At 34.5% G+C, this 15,954-nt stretch overlaps 2 protein-coding genes across 7 annotated transcripts; one reads left to right on the plus strand and one right to left on the minus strand.

Annotated features, from left to right (window-relative positions):
• The first annotated feature begins 363 nt into the window (after window positions 1–363).
• LOC109340454 (uncharacterized protein C594.04c-like) lies at window positions 364–5,539 on the plus strand. Of its 4 annotated transcripts, none has more exons than XM_019578149.1 (10): window positions 364–580; window positions 686–755; window positions 1,225–1,292; window positions 1,492–1,553; window positions 2,720–2,801; window positions 2,907–3,140; window positions 3,697–3,825; window positions 3,910–3,971; window positions 4,053–4,166; window positions 5,209–5,539. In XM_019578149.1, exons 1-10 carry the CDS (start codon window positions 530–532, stop codon window positions 5,216–5,218), a joined length of 882 nt encoding a protein of 293 aa, XP_019433694.1. In that variant the 5' UTR covers window positions 364–529; the 3' UTR covers window positions 5,219–5,539. The 4 variants fall into 4 exon arrangements, with proteins under 4 accessions (XP_019433694.1, XP_019433697.1, XP_019433695.1 ...); XM_019578152.1 differs by having other exon boundaries at window positions 365–580; window positions 4,053–4,172; window positions 5,256–5,539; XM_019578150.1 differs by having other exon boundaries at window positions 365–580; window positions 4,053–4,172; window positions 5,267–5,539.
• Window positions 5,540–7,058: 1,519 nt separating this feature from the next.
• LOC109340455 (golgin candidate 2-like) lies at window positions 7,059–15,215 on the minus strand. 3 transcript variants are annotated; one of them, XM_019578155.1, is made up of 11 exons: window positions 14,989–15,215; window positions 13,741–14,742; window positions 12,169–12,246; window positions 11,702–11,812; window positions 11,125–11,184; window positions 10,343–10,400; window positions 9,482–9,528; window positions 9,185–9,274; window positions 8,313–8,438; window positions 8,002–8,049; window positions 7,059–7,919 (listed from the first exon to the last, which is right to left on the minus strand). In XM_019578155.1, the coding sequence occupies exons 1-11, from the start codon at window positions 15,040–15,042 to the stop codon at window positions 7,545–7,547; spliced, it is 2,049 nt and encodes a 682-aa protein (XP_019433700.1). In that variant the 5' UTR covers window positions 15,043–15,215; the 3' UTR covers window positions 7,059–7,544. The 3 variants fall into 3 exon arrangements, with proteins under 3 accessions (XP_019433700.1, XP_019433701.1, XP_019433699.1); XM_019578156.1 differs by lacking the exons at window positions 13,741–14,742; window positions 14,989–15,215 and adding an exon at window positions 13,495–13,717 and having other exon boundaries at window positions 7,059–7,448; window positions 7,532–7,919; window positions 12,169–13,248; XM_019578154.1 differs by lacking the exons at window positions 13,741–14,742; window positions 14,989–15,215 and adding an exon at window positions 13,495–13,717 and having other exon boundaries at window positions 12,169–13,248.
• Between the last annotated feature and the right edge of the window lie 739 nt (window positions 15,216–15,954).

Raw genomic sequence — 15,954 nt, forward strand, 5'->3', positions numbered from 1 at the left:
AATATGATATGTGTACTATTTTGTTTAGTCTTAAAAATATTTTTATAAAAAATAATTAATTATGACATATGTCATGATTTTATTGTCTAGAGGAAACAATTTATCTCCTTATATTAGGAGATATATTATAATTAAGTAGAACACGTGTAATAATTGTAATGGATGAATGAAATAACTTATTATTTTATTATTATTATTTTTGTGATGTATAATATATCAACCGTATATAAATCTTCACAACACTAGGAGTCCATATATTTTACACCTTTTTTATTTATTAATTAATATGGATAGAATCGGGTGACATACGATACGTTATGCACATCTTTATTGAAGGTTGAAAGTGGAAAGGTCCTAGCTTCCTCCAATTTTGAACTTTCCATATACACAAAAGATGATGCATCATCGTGTCCGAATCCTTACCACAAACATTATCTTCTTCTTCTAAATAAATGTCTTTCAAATTCAATTTCATAAAGTTTTTATCTTTCTCATTATGAACAACAGAACTAGCTTCTAAGAATAAAATATGGGTACTGTTATTGACTCACATTTCTTAGCCCTCACTGCCATTGTTACTGTAATATATCAATCCCCCTTTTCTCTTTTTATTAATATTATTATTATTTTATTTTCTTCCTCAATTTTATTTAACTAAGTACTTATTATTTAATTAATTTTGCAGATTGGGTACCAATTGCTGTTTTTCATCATCACTGCACTCCTCAAATTCGACAAAGTCACTGACTTTGCTGGTATTCTTATATATCTTATCTTATATATCTTTCAAAAAGTGATTTTGACAAAAGTTATTGTTTTAGAAGCAGGAAATATAGCTTCTTAAGAACTTAAATTTCAGATTTTTTGTGGCTTCTGCTATTTTGTAACTCCCAAAGTAGACGATCGTGCATGTGTCAGAAGTAATAATCAAAATAATCACTTTATTTTTCTATAAACAAAATTACAGTATTTTAAATTGCAGTTGCAATTATATTTACTTCAGAAAATGCGCCAATGGAACCACAATTGTGATTGCAAGAGACAAAGGAACCCCATCATTGCAGACGCAATTGCAGTTGCGGAGTGTAATTTAAAAGAAACGAATTTTGTTTAAACTAGTGGACCCTTAATTAGTGCTGTCTGCAAAATTGTGCCACTGCTGCCATTTGATTACGCACATGATTATTTTGTTTACAAAATTCTGCCACTGTTCTCTCTTTGTAGGAAGTACAAATTTCATAATAGTAGCTATATTGACCTTTTTGCTGAAAGGGTCATGGTATTTTCGACAGGTAACATTATATTTTTCCTTTCATGTTTTGTTGGTTTTATTTCAATTTAGATTAGAGTGAACATAAAAAAACAAAATGTGATTAGAGCACTGAGGGGTATTGCTGATTACATTTATGTTGCTTAAGTCTGTTGACATAAACCTCGCTTCGAAAATAATCTTTTTTATTTTCTAACCGATGATAAATCACTCTTTTTCAGATAGTCCTGACTTTGTTTGTTGTATTATGGGGTACTCGCCTGGCATTTTTCCTATTATTAAGGTATGAAGTATATATCATTGTTGGTATCCAAATGAATGATGCCTTGTGTGTTTTTCTTGTGATTAAAATCTGAAGGCTATGGTGTTTGATAAATTGATGGCTGTGGAGTGGATAGATTATAGCTTTTTTTTAAATTATTTCATTGATTTCATTTGAACGCCATGATATAACCCCGTTGTTTCAACCAATATCATGCATGACAACTTGTCATGCATGATATATACTTGAAATTTGAAACCAATCTCATTCAATTTTTTTTTTCTTTTTATTTATTACTCTTACTATACTTTTCCGTCCCTGTGTATTTCTATCTACAACTTTAGTGGAGTTGCTTCTTCACATATGCACCCATTTGTCTTAGTCGCAGTTCCTCTTTATCTCATGCCTAAATAGAATGGATTATTCTCTGTGATTTATTATCCTGCCCCAACAAATATTTTCCTAGTATAAGTTTTAGTACTGGGAATAGGTAAAGAATAAAGGCTTGGATAAGAGTATCTTCTTGAGTTAATGTTGTTTATTCTTTCAAATAGCCTCATATCAGCCATATGGTATGTTTGGATGAAGGGGATAGAAACGGAGGGAATGGAAACAATTAAAGTGGTATTCCATTCTTTTGGAGCTGTTCCGTTAAGTCTACGTTTGGGAGTTTTGGAGGGAATGGAATTCTAAGGGAAACTTTCCCATTCCATAGAATCCACCCAAAATTGGACGAAAAAGAATTCTGGGAGTTTGGAAGGGAGAGTTCCATTCCATGAATGAAAAACTCTCAAAGAAAGGGAACACCACTTTAACCTGTTTCCATTCCTTCCCCTCTATCCCATCCACCTGGACAACTCATAATGGAATGGAACTCTCCCTTTCCCATCCATTCCATTATGCGCTGCCTTTATAGTATGCTTTTGATATTTTATATTCCATTGTTGAGTGTCATTGTAATTTTAATCAATCAAGGTATATCACAGCAAGGCACTGTATCTTGTTAAGAAAGTTATTTTAATTTTTTACTCTTTATCCTGTTAAAAGAATGTCAGTTTTTCTCAAAAAAATGTATGCTCATTTTAAATTGGCATCAGTGTGTAACTTCATATCAAGACTATTAGTTATAAGAGTGTTGCCTTTGTGCATGTCTTATTGTTGATTTAATATCTGAATATCATCATCAGGATTTTGCAGTGGGGAGAGGATCGACGTTTTGATGAAATGCGCCAAAATTTGGGCAAATTGGTTGTATTTTGGACATTTCAGGTTTCTTTTGAATTTTCTCTCTTTTGGTTTTTGTACAATGGTCTTACTTTTCTGGAAGTGTTTCCCTTTGACATATTTTGTGGGATTTCCTTTTAATTATTGCAGGCCGTCTGGGTGTGGGCTGTGAGTCTACCTGTTACACTGGTTAATTCAAGCGATAGAAATCCTTTTCTACAGGCTGCGGATATAGCCGGATGGGTTATGTGGTCTGTGGGTTTTATAATTGAAGGTACAGCAGATCAACAAAAGCTGCATTTTAAGCAGGCTCCAGAAAATAGAGGGAAGTGGTGCAATGTTGGACTCTGGAAATATTCTCGTCATCCTAACTACTTTGGCGAGGTTATTAATGTTTTTGCTTTCATATGAAAATATTGGATTTTATCAACAGCAGTAGTGGGATGCTCTTATTTGTGGTTCTGCTGTTTATTTGGATGATACACTCTTACTTTTAGTTCTATTATTCTGTTTATTTAGATGATTGGATCATGCAGCTTATGTGAAAATCCTTATTTTAAGTGAAGTATTACATTTTACTTGTTTGCGTTCTTAGGGTGATTAACATTTCTTTGTAATTGTTTTTTCTTCTTGTCCTTGCTTAAGCAAAAGGTTCATTTTGAGCACAGATTTGTTAATTTTTAATGTGGTAATTTCTGCAGCATGCATATGGTGCTCAGCTAATTGTCGTTTTAATAGGGATTCCAATGTTGGTTATGCATTAAACTAGCAAGCTTTTGCTTTGTCAACATGTTTTTGTTGTTTATATTGGATTTTGGTTTCATTTGCATACACCTGATTCCTTATTTCAGTATTTCTCATTTTTTTTTCCAAATAATATCTCTTCTTTTTATCAAAAACTTCTGTCAAATTAATGGAGCTTAATGAATGCTTAACTCAGTTATTGCTTTGGTGGGGAATTTTTGTGGCATCTTCACCTGTATTGAATGGTGCTGAATGGCTTGTAATCATTGGACCAATCTTCCTCACATTGTTGCTTCTTTTTATCAGTGGCATTCCACTGCTTGAGGTTTGTTTCTTACCTCTGGTTTTGTTAAAACTCTGCTGACAATGTTATGGCTTTACTGACCGATGAATTGCATATTGGAAGCAGGAATCAGCAGATAAGAAGTTCGGAAATGTTGATGGATATAGGATATACAAACAAAGAACCAGGTCAGTTTAACCATCTCGTGTAATTGTTTACATTTCAGTGCATCTTTAAGGTGAAACAACTAAGCCATATCATTGTTTCAGCCCTTTAATCCCATTGCCGCCACCAATCTATGGAAACTTGCCATCATGGTTCAAAACAATTCTCTTGGAGTTGCCACTCTACAATCGTAATCTTCCAGAAGAAGGACTAAACTGGTAGAGGCAATTTTAGTTTCACTTGCATAACTTTTTTCTCTCTTCGTTTTCTGGGTATTAGGATTCCATTAGCATGGATGTTTATGTTTATCTGAATTAATATTCAACATAATGTTCATGACTTGTCTAGTAACATTTATAAGGGTGGCCCAGTCTACGAGACTCCCACTTAGTGGGGTTTGGGGAGGGTAGATGTAAGCAGCCTTAACCCCCGCAAGTGGAGATACTGTTTTCAGGATTCGAACCCATGTCTTCATGATCACTAAGCAACAACCTTACCGACTTACCGTTTCACCAAGCTCACCATCCAAAAAGGGAGGTCCAGTGCATGAGGCTCCCACTTAATGGAATTTGGGGAGGGCAGATGTACGCAACCTTACTCCCGCAAACAGAGATGTTGTTTCCAGAATTTGAACTTTTGACCTCATTCATGATCACTATGTAAACAACCTTGGTTTCACTAAAGTCACCCTTCTAGTAACATTTATAAGAAAAGAAAAAAAAGATGTGCAAGTCTTCAGATTTTCTCATTGATTTTATAACATGGTAAGAGCTTGATTATACTTGTAGCATAAATTAGGTCTTTCAGAACAAGATGATAGTTTTAAGCTTGTTGGTTATTGCATCCAAATGTCTAAAACCAGCAACCTGAAGCTGTGCTTACAAATATGTAAAATCTGATACTTAATTTACCAAAACGCCACAACGATGTTGAGAGCCTTGCCTTACTATCGTGTTGTGTTGTGTTGCTTCTGCTCCAATGTGATTCTTTGATCCAAACACAGTAGGAAGAAAATAGAAAAGGACAATCCTAAAAATAAGCCATATACTGTACCCTTTTGTGATTGGTGTTTTCTTTCTTCCTTATTTACTTTTGGTGTGTTTAAATTACAAACTAAGTTTAGAGCCTTGCATGTCTATATTTCATGTGTCTGACTATTACAATATTGGATATTATTGGAGGTTCTTATCTTATTTGCTTTGACATTTATTTCATGATTTATAAATGATGTAAATTCCTTGTTGCATCATCTTCTAGTAGGTGTCAATAAATGGTATTGAATTATTTACTGTCTGTGCTATGTGTAGAGCAGGTGGAGGAAAAGGCAATGATGCTCTGAAAGTTGGCTAGTGCCTGCAATGTGTATTGGATTTGTTTGATTTTTACCTTAAAAGTATAGTTGTTAATTGTGTAAATCACATTGAAGTTGCAGCTACATTGGCTGGAATGTTCTTAGGGGTTCTTTTCAGAAGCATTGTACTGTTACAACTTTTAAGGTACCATATGGGTATGATGCAAAATGTTATGTTTGGTGTATCATACTTTGGGTACTATTATTTTTACAAATTAACAATATTTTTATATTTATGTATTAGTCTTTCAAATATTTAATTTTATAAAATTACTCTTCCCCACCCCACTTTACCCCCAATGTTGTGGTTGGAAAAATAATAAGATATAAACTGAGGCACTCATTAATTTAATACATCAATTCATAGTTAAGGTTGGGAGATTTTGCGTAAGTGATAAAAATCAAAATGAGAACTTTATTTATGGCAAATCTATATGTGAATGCGGGGTCACTATGGATCTGGAGAGGAACACAGTGGTAGATATTCTTAATTTATAGGAAAGTGAGATAAATTGTGAAATGTTTTTGTTGTTGTGGTTGTTTTTACTGTTGCATTGATGTTCATGCCATTATTATTATGTAAAAAACTGTAATTGGCCAAGCTAATATTTTTTTTTAAATTTGCAATGATTATAGAAAAAAGAAAATAAACTAGTAAATAACAATTTAATTCAATAAAAGAGATTTAAAGAGATCAACACTCATAACTAGAGATAAAGTTAAAATGAAGTGTTTCTTATATTTTAGAATCAAGTTAAATTTGATGTATTGTCAATGTAACTTTTTATGAGAAAATAATTTATATATATTCACAATAATAAAAGTTTTTTACACTATCAATGCATTATATACATTCTTATGTTAATCAGATTCATATTATATTTGTCACCAATACATCCTATTTGTTCAAAGCATTAATGGTGTCACGTAAGTAATAGTTGATAGAAATCAAATAATAAAGTTTTAATTCTACCAAAAAAGCATTTCACAGCAATAATCAACCCTGATATCAAAACATTCTTATAATTTGGTATATATTATATAATTAGTAATATAAAAAGTTAGTGCAGAACAATTAATTCTTCCCTGGATAAAAATGAGCTTGTGAATGGTTAGTTTTTTCATATTACTAAATGTATCTTTTCACTTAATGAGTAAAAAATTAATCCCTTTAGGGAATGTGATTGTACATACTAACAAATATCGCTCCTAAGAATCGAACATTTGATCCAGTACTATACCTGAGTATCCAGCGAAACCTTACACTAATAAACCAATACCTTTGAATTGCTAGGTTTACTTTGTGCAAATCAATGAACAGCTGAGTTTTTTATTTAAGTTACAGATGAGTTTTAATTTATTCAAGTTAGAGATGAGTTTTAATTTATTCAAGTTAAGATGAATTGTGATTTATTCAAGTTACAGATGAGCTTTGATTTATTCAAGTTACAGATGAGTTTTGATTTATTCAAGTTACAGGTGAGTTTTGATTTATTCAAGTTACAGATAAGGTTTGATTTATTCAAGTTACAAATGAGTTTTGATTTATTCAAGTTACAAATAAATTTTGATTTATTCAAGTTATAGACGAGTTTTGATTTATTCAAGTTACAGATGAGTTTTTATCTATTCAAGTTACTTGAGTTTTTATTTCCTGGTACAGCACGTTACGTGAGTTTAGAATAAAGCCAATGCCCATTATTGCAGTTAATTAAGAAGATTTGTTATTAATGGACAAAGAATTATATCATACCAATAGGAAATAAATAAAACCTGAGTTAGAGACCTCGAAGATGTTATAGTTATGCAATGTCATCTAGTACAAATATTTATTGGTAAGCTTATTATATCTGGCTACACTGTACATACAAAATACTTACTCCTTTATTAATATTCATACCAGAATCTCTACCAACACTTCTCATCATTTGATTGGCATTCAAAATTCAAAACCAAATCACCCACTTTCCAATAAACTTGCTCCTATCTGATGAAATCCTTAGTTTTGAGTAAAGTTTCACAATGCCAAAAGGTATTAATTCATCGAAAATGACTATGTAGTATTGCATTTTCCTTCATCTTTATGATATTTTCTGGTAATGGTGTGGTACCTTACAACATCCCCACATATCCACCTTGGGTTCTTAAACTAAGTATCAGGGGTAACATATTTATATCCAATGTAAAAAATACCTTCTAAAAGCTGAGGTAAATGACATAAGTAACGAGACATCACACGACATAATCATGCTCCTCCAGTGTTATTAATGTTCTCCAATGAAATCACAGCGCCAGATCTACCCTCATTTGATGGCCCAGAATGTGACATTAGAATATAAACCACCCACAAATGAAGGCAAACAAGGTAAATCAAAGCCCACAATTTTGCCATTGGGTTCCTTTTCAGAAAGACGGCACCAGTCATAAAAATATAATCTAATTGCACAAGCAGTGATCCCAGTTGTCTCTTGCCAGAATGAAATCTGGCTTTTAACATAGGCTTCAACTTTGAATTAGAGAGTTCCCATAATCCTGATTCTAAGTCACTTGAAGAGGAGACAGTATTCATATCTGTTGCACTATATGCTGATATGTTCTCTTCCAGCAACCTTGACACTGCCTGAAGAGTTTATTACGAAATTGAAAATCAAGTATATCGTGATTACCAAGTACTAGTATCATGGCTTCAGTAGAAAGCGTACCTCGACTCTAAACATGAGACTTGCTTTCTCAGAAGAGAGTGACTCAACCTGTTGTCAAGCAGAAGAATTTGTTAGAATGGGAAAGGGTCTAACACAAGCCAATCCATAAATTCCAAATTCTGCATGTGAATGAATTTTGTAAAAACAATTGTTTGCATGTTTTAACATTCAGTATTCTGAAACCCATATCTGGTTAGTTGCGTTCAGTCCAGTTGGACCGATCAGGCTGACTGGACCGATCTGGTTTTAGAGCAGTGATTCATTGGAATTTGAAAACGTGTCAGAGCTAAATGGATGTATAAAAAACACACCTTGGCTTGTTTCTGTATTAAATGGTCAGTCAACTGATGAAGCCTTCGCTTGAGCTCAGCTTCAACTTCTGTTGGCTCTGCTATCTCCTTCCTTGTAATTTCAATGTCAGCTTCCAGCTTCCTTGCCTACGATGTACAAGTATATTAAATAATTTCATAGCAAAAGGAACAGGCCCATCAGAAAACTTGGATGTAGTTAATCTGTTTTAGAGCAAGTGTGCTATGCGGGTTAATTTTATTGATAGCATCATATTTTTATTTTTTAAAATTCCACATTTGAATGAAAACTGATTAAGAAACTGCGATGTCTGAAATTTAATAATTTGACAATGCTCCTTAAAAAAAAGAAACTCATGGGAGCCTTTGAAATTGATTCAAACGTGGGAATTTCTTCTTACTTTTCAATTAATTTTTTAAGCAAAATATTTCAGCTTTTGTGAAAATAAAAAATGGAAACCGAATTGACAAATCCCTTTCCTATAATAGAATAGATAACAGGACAGGTAGCTGGGCTGTTGGGAATTTTTTTAATTTAAAAGCATGAAAAATGATGAAGAACATACAAAATTCCAAGATTTAGAATACATATACAATATAATGGAGAAACTGGAACATTAATGCATAATTAATTTGGAGATTTAATTTGATCAAATCAGTACTTATCCATCTAAAATATAACTAGATAGCTGCAAGAATAAAAATCCCCATTTAGTCTGAAGAAAGAAAAAGAGAGACTCAAAAGTTCTACATAGTAGATAGGAAATTCTAGACAAACAACATATCTTAAAATACATTGCATTCGAAACATCATAGCTCTTGGATGGAAAGGAAGCAAATGTAGATAAGCGAAGCACACAAGTTTTAATGCTTACTTTTTCCTGCAATTGTGCAACTTTATCATCAACTAAAGAGTGCTCTGCCTCAAGAATTTCTCGTTCAAGCTCAACTCCTTTTGAAGCTAGCTACAACATCGACATTCATAAACAAATGTCAAGAAAATCCTACCAAAAATCTAAAACGCAGTAACCACAGAAGTTTAAAAAGGAATATAGGATCTAACAAAAAGAATATACAAGAGACTCCCTCTTAAACGCCGTGCTCAGGAAAAAGTAAATAAGAGAAATCAAACTATTTATACACCAGTTTCAACAAATGATAGTATAACTTACTTGGGAAGCTCCAGTTTGCTGAGGATCTTTTATGCTCCTTCTGAGCTCTACAAAAGGTTATAATGGGTCAGCCTATAAACAGATCAGCTCATTTCAATATAATCTTGACCACTCTAGCACCCTAAATAACCAATTTGCAACAACACACGATAATTTAATTGTCACTGGTGAATGATAAGCATAGCTATCACTGGCTAAGACTCAGCAGAGAAGAAGAACATTCTGGTATATATTCTATGTCATAGATATTCTCAGGCAAGAGAAAGTGACATTATTGGCTCCCGAAATCCCTAAAGCAGTCTACCATAACTTTGCTTCATACCCAGAAGGTCTCCTTTGATCACAGTCACACACTAACCACCTATTTCCGAAACACTAAATAGCTTTACATCATAAATATTCACCACTCTCTTGGATAATTTAATATACACAAAGTACATTACGTATATGCATTTCATTAAGAATGGAAATAGCCCTTATTAGCCTTTACTAATCTTCAGCCCTTTTTATTAAAAGTTCAGACTAATCTCTAAGGTCTTAAACTCTTAATATATATTCAAGCTAGAATGAGACAGGCATAACCTAGTTAGCCAATGGATCCGATGAAAAGGCATAGAGCCACATCCTTTGTCCCAAACTTTGTACCTCTCCATGTACCCATTGTTTTTCAGTGGTCAGAAAAATAAAACACGAATTAAATATATATTAACTTTATATTTTTGTGTCAATGAGAATGAAATGGTTCATAAAGTGGTACAAAATTTGGGACAAAACATATGCACCCAAAAAACACTAATATCTATTGGAATGAAACAATGTATCTGATAATAAGTCAACAACGGCTTTGCAAATGGGCAGTACCATCAAGAACCAACTCTTTCGATGCAATATGTTGTCTGAGTTCTGCCACTTGTTTAACCTGATCCAAAATATATTATAGTTAACTCGCTAATTTAAATATCAAAATTCTTGCCTAGATAAGAGGATGACCCAAGGATAAAAAAAAGTAAAGGATTACAGTGAACCAAGCTTTTTGGTCAATTAAAATCAAATATAAGGGTCTCAATCTAATCCTTCAATCAGCCAGATTTGCAATCACAACGTCTTTTGGGAGTTTAGAAGTCACTTCATTTAGTCTGTTAAGCTTTAGATTCAGCAGTATTTTGGAAAATTTTCTAGATACTCTCATAATCCATAACAGGGATGAGGTCTAATGATATTTGGCTCTTATCAGCCTTCACTGTGATAAAAGTTTGGTCTTATTAATAATGTTGCTATTTTAGGATATCGTAACCAACAAGGACTTGGTCTAGTGGTGTAAGGCTCCACTAGATCTCCACAAAGACCAAATGGTCAAGGTTCGATTCCTGGGAGCGACACTTGTTGTGAGGGATAGCCACACACTCTGAAATAGATTAGTTCCTTACCCATAGGGTGAGGGGATACTCTTGGTAGCACCAATTTTTTTTAGGATATGATAAATCCTTACAAATTTAGGATTGAAGACTATATCCTTGTCATAAGTAGTGGAAAGTCTATTTCTGTATTCATCAATTTTAAGAGTTAACTTATATCGATAGCTAAAAACTTATATTCCATGGATCATATAAGGGTGGAGAAGTCATCTAAAAATCTAAACATACCTTTACTTCAAGGTTCGACTGTACGGCTGCGAGGGACCTTGCAAGATCAGCATTAGCAGTCTGCAACCAGTTCAAACAATAATCAACAAGCTTATCTTGATATGTGCAACCTAAATGTCATCATAAATTATTTAATGAATGATGAAAGTACGTTATGCATTATCTTCACTGCCATCTGGTATAAACAAAGGGTTACATAAGTTAAACTAGCATACCTCCAGATAAGAGGATAGTATAACAAATCATTATGTCAGGAAATGAGTGGCTGGAGAATCCTGGTCAATGTAATCTGTCCTATTGTTGCTAGTAGTTAAAGATCATACATGCATTGTCATGTGGTGGGCAGGGTGTTCACACTATAGTGGCTTGGTGTGTGTGGGGAGGGGGTCTGTTTTAAGTTTTCATGTGAAGGGGATTTACTGCATTTCTTTCTTTGAAGGGGTATGGTGCTTCTTTTCCTTTTTTGGTTATGTGGAAGTGTGTCATTGTTACAGCTTTTTTAATTTCCATTTTGGGTTGAATTATGACTCATATTTCTTTTATTAAAAAAATCCAGGTATCAAAAACAAAAAAATACCTCCAGTTTAGCTAAACGTGTAAGAATTTCCATTCTAGTGTTATTATGTTTCTGCTTTTCTAACTCAACTGCTTCCATTGTTTCCATCATAGTTGACTGAAGCTGTGAAGCCTAATCAAAGAACAAAGAAGGATTAGCCAACAGATAGAAATAATTAAGTGCCAACCAGAACAGACAAACAGACAATTAATTAATTTCAAAGCAATTTCAGCTCATTAGGAGAAGGAATTCTTATACTATAGAAACTGGAAAGTTACATTTTGTTTCTCCAATTTTCACCCACTAAATCACAGGTACATCAAGAGCAATAAAAAATTCCAAAAATGTATCCATGATTATTCATATGATGATTATGATCATGTGATCATATACTACTCTATAACATGTTAATTGTTGAGCATAAGCAGGACACAAAAATGAAAAGAAGCACGCATAAAGAACAGTTCAAAGAACTGTCATAACATTACCTCTTGTGCTTGTTGTTTAGCTCGCTCCTCAAGAATTTTCTCTAGACTTTGCTTCTCCCCCTCTAATTTGGCCACCATGTTCTCCCGCTCCTTGATAGCATTTATAGCTTTAGCCGCTGCTTTCTCAGCCAGAACCCTCTCCCTCTTCTTTCTTCTTTCCTCCCTCTCATGTTCACTCTCAGAATCAGATGTTGAACCAGAATCTGAGTCTGAAACAGGACTTCCATCGCTTGCCATGGAAGAAACCCTTCTCAAACCATTAGATGTTGAATTCCTAGAGACTGCATTAAGCTCATTCCTACTTATTGAACTTCTCAATTGACCATGACCAACATCACCTGACATCTTAGCTTCATGCACCTTATCAACCACTGATACCGGCATTGTTTCTGCCCCCAAACTTCTGTTCTCTTCCTGCAAATCTTCTTGTGGAGAACACTCCCTATAACTATAGCTGAAATCATTCTCTTCATTTCCCTTATCATTTGTCTCATCCACAAGTTTATCAACACTGCCTCTAGCATCGGTCTCAGACTCTACATTTGAAATCCTCTCGGTCGAACCCGAAGAGGTAGAAATAGAATCCTTCCCATCGTCACTACTACCTTTTCCACTCAATTTAACTTCTTTCACAGAGTTTAACCTCTGCAAAGACCTTGAACCACTCTTTGGGTTTCTTTTTACATCCGAAACTAATGACACCGAAGACGAACTCTTCTGCTTCCTACTATAATTTCTGCTCAAACCGCGAGTCCCAGACACTCCATTACCATGGTTCGGGTCCCCTCTAGTACCAAAAGACTGATTAGGCGAGCTAAGTAATTCGGTCCAATCAGCATCTGTAAGTGTAGGAGTAGGTTTAGATTTGGGGGAAGTTGGAACTGTAGTTTTAAGCACATTGAAATTATGATCACTATGCAATTTTCCACGATAGTCATTGTTGTTATCAGCGGTTTTCTTCTTCAATTGATTCTTCAGAGACACCGAACTCCCTGGTTTCGCAGGAGCATAATCAATGCTAAGTTCATCGGATCGAAGATTCTCGTTCTTCCGAAGCGATTCAGCTGCTTGTTGATCGATCTGAACCGTCCATTACACAATTAATCAATAGCGAATAAAAATAGCAGCAACAACAACAGTAATAATATTATTACGCAATTAATTATAAATAATAGCAACAACAACAACAATAATAATAATAATCATGATGTCAATCAAATTAACGAAGAAGATTGAGAATTAACTAGAATTTAGCGTGGTTAGGGATTCAGAATAAATGTAACGTGAAAAAGAGAATGTGAAGCTTTGTTAGTGTTTTGGACTTGCCTGGTGAAGAAGATTCTCGGCGACTTTGAGTTTGGAAGAGATCCAATTCGCCATTGCTGTGAGAAAGAGAAATGAATCAACGCGTGAGATGCGAGAAAAAACGATTACGGGTCAGAATTAGGTACATGATTAGCTAAACGCACCGTTCTGAGGAAGTTATGTTATACGATAGAAGGTGGTGATTGAAGAAGGATTGGAATGGTTCTTCACAATCAATTAGTATTGGTTGTTTAATTTGGCCACCATGTTCTCCCGCTCCTTGATAGCATTTATAGCTTTAGCCGCTGCTTTCTCAGCCAGAACCCTCTCCCTCTTCTTTCTTCTTTCCTCCCTCTCATGTTCACTCTCAGAATCAGATGTTGAACCAGAATCTGAGTCTGAAACAGGACTTCCATCGCTTGCCATGGAAGAAACCCTTCTCAAACCATTAGATGTTGAATTCCTAGAGACTGCATTAAGCTCATTCCTACTTATTGAACTTCTCAATTGACCATGACCAACATCACCTGACATCTTAGCTTCATGCACCTTATCAACCACTGATACCGGCATTGTTTCTGCCCCCAAACTTCTGTTCTCTTCCTGCAAATCTTCTTGTGGAGAACACTCCCTATAACTATAGCTGAAATCATTCTCTTCATTTCCCTTATCATTTGTCTCATCCACAAGTTTATCAACACTGCCTCTAGCATCGGTCTCAGACTCTACATTTGAAATCCTCTCGGTCGAACCCGAAGAGGTAGAAATAGAATCCTTCCCATCGTCACTACTACCTTTTCCACTCAATTTAACTTCTTTCACAGAGTTTAACCTCTGCAAAGACCTTGAACCACTCTTTGGGTTTCTTTTTACATCCGAAACTAATGACACCGAAGACGAACTCTTCTGCTTCCTACTATAATTTCTGCTCAAACCGCGAGTCCCAGACACTCCATTACCATGGTTCGGGTCCCCTCTAGTACCAAAAGACTGATTAGGCGAGCTAAGTAATTCGGTCCAATCAGCATCTGTAAGTGTAGGAGTAGGTTTAGATTTGGGGGAAGTTGGAACTGTAGTTTTAAGCACATTGAAATTATGATCACTATGCAATTTTCCACGATAGTCATTGTTGTTATCAGCGGTTTTCTTCTTCAATTGATTCTTCAGAGACACCGAACTCCCTGGTTTCGCAGGAGCATAATCAATGCTAAGTTCATCGGATCGAAGATTCTCGTTCTTCCGAAGCGATTCAGCTGCTTGTTGATCGATCTGAACCGTCCATTACACAATTAATCAATAGCGAATAAAAATAGCAGCAACAACAACAGTAATAATATTATTACGCAATTAATTATAAATAATAGCAACAACAACAACAATAATAATAATAATCATGATGTCAATCAAATTAACGAAGAAGATTGAGAATTAACTAGAATTTAGCGTGGTTAGGGATTCAGAATAAATGTAACGTGAAAAAGAGAATGTGAAGCTTTGTTAGTGTTTTGGACTTGCCTGGTGAAGAAGATTCTCGGCGACTTTGAGTTTGGAAGAGATCCAATTCGCCATTGCTGTGAGAAAGAGAAATGAATCAACGCGTGAGATGCGAGAAAAAACGATTACGGGTCAGAATTAGGTACATGATTAGCTAAACGCACCGTTCTGAGGAAGTTATGTTATACGATAGAAGGTGGTGATTGAAGAAGGATTGGAATGGTTCTTCACAATCAATTAGTATTGGTTGTTTGGTAATAACTCATTTAAGGAAGAAAAAAAAAATTTATGTTGTATAAGTTTTATATAATGTCAATATATCTATTATTTATCAATAGGTCTTGGTTTAAGTGGCACATGCTTCATTCCTCTTAAGAAAGTCTTGGTTTCGAGTCTTGTGGATAAAAAAATATCCGCTGGGAGAGTTAGCCTCACATACTTGTGAATGGTGGATGTTCCCGTCTCGGACAGGATTGCCTCTAGTGCGAAAATATATGTAGGAAACCAAAAAAATATATCATCCATTATTTATATTCATGTTTAATTATTATTGATTATTCAATAAAAGTAATACGAACAATAGTGGATGATGCACTGAGTATTAGGGGTGAGCATGACCCGACCCTACTCGCTCACCCGGTTCAGCCCAATCATGATCATACTCACATAGGACAAGGTCTCATAGGATCTAGGATTGAGTTTGAGTTCAAAAGTTAGATCCGGTCAATATATAAGATTGGGTAGGGACAAACATGACCTGACCTGATTCATTTCATAGTCACTTACTCATTATATTTGTATGTGCCTATTCAATTATATACAGAATAATAACATTTTTTTGTCAAAAATATCACTGATTTTCTAATTTTTTTTCCTATCATATATAGATGATTAACAATATATACATATATCATTTTATATGTAATATACATATCCATATTAATAAGTAAGATTGATAAGACTTTATCTAAAATTGGTAAGCATTAT

The sequence above is a fragment of the Lupinus angustifolius genome, unplaced genomic scaffold (assembly GCF_001865875.1).
Source record: "Lupinus angustifolius cultivar Tanjil unplaced genomic scaffold, LupAngTanjil_v1.0 Scaffold_179_6, whole genome shotgun sequence".
Classification (NCBI taxonomy): Eukaryota; Viridiplantae; Streptophyta; class Magnoliopsida; order Fabales; family Fabaceae; genus Lupinus; species Lupinus angustifolius.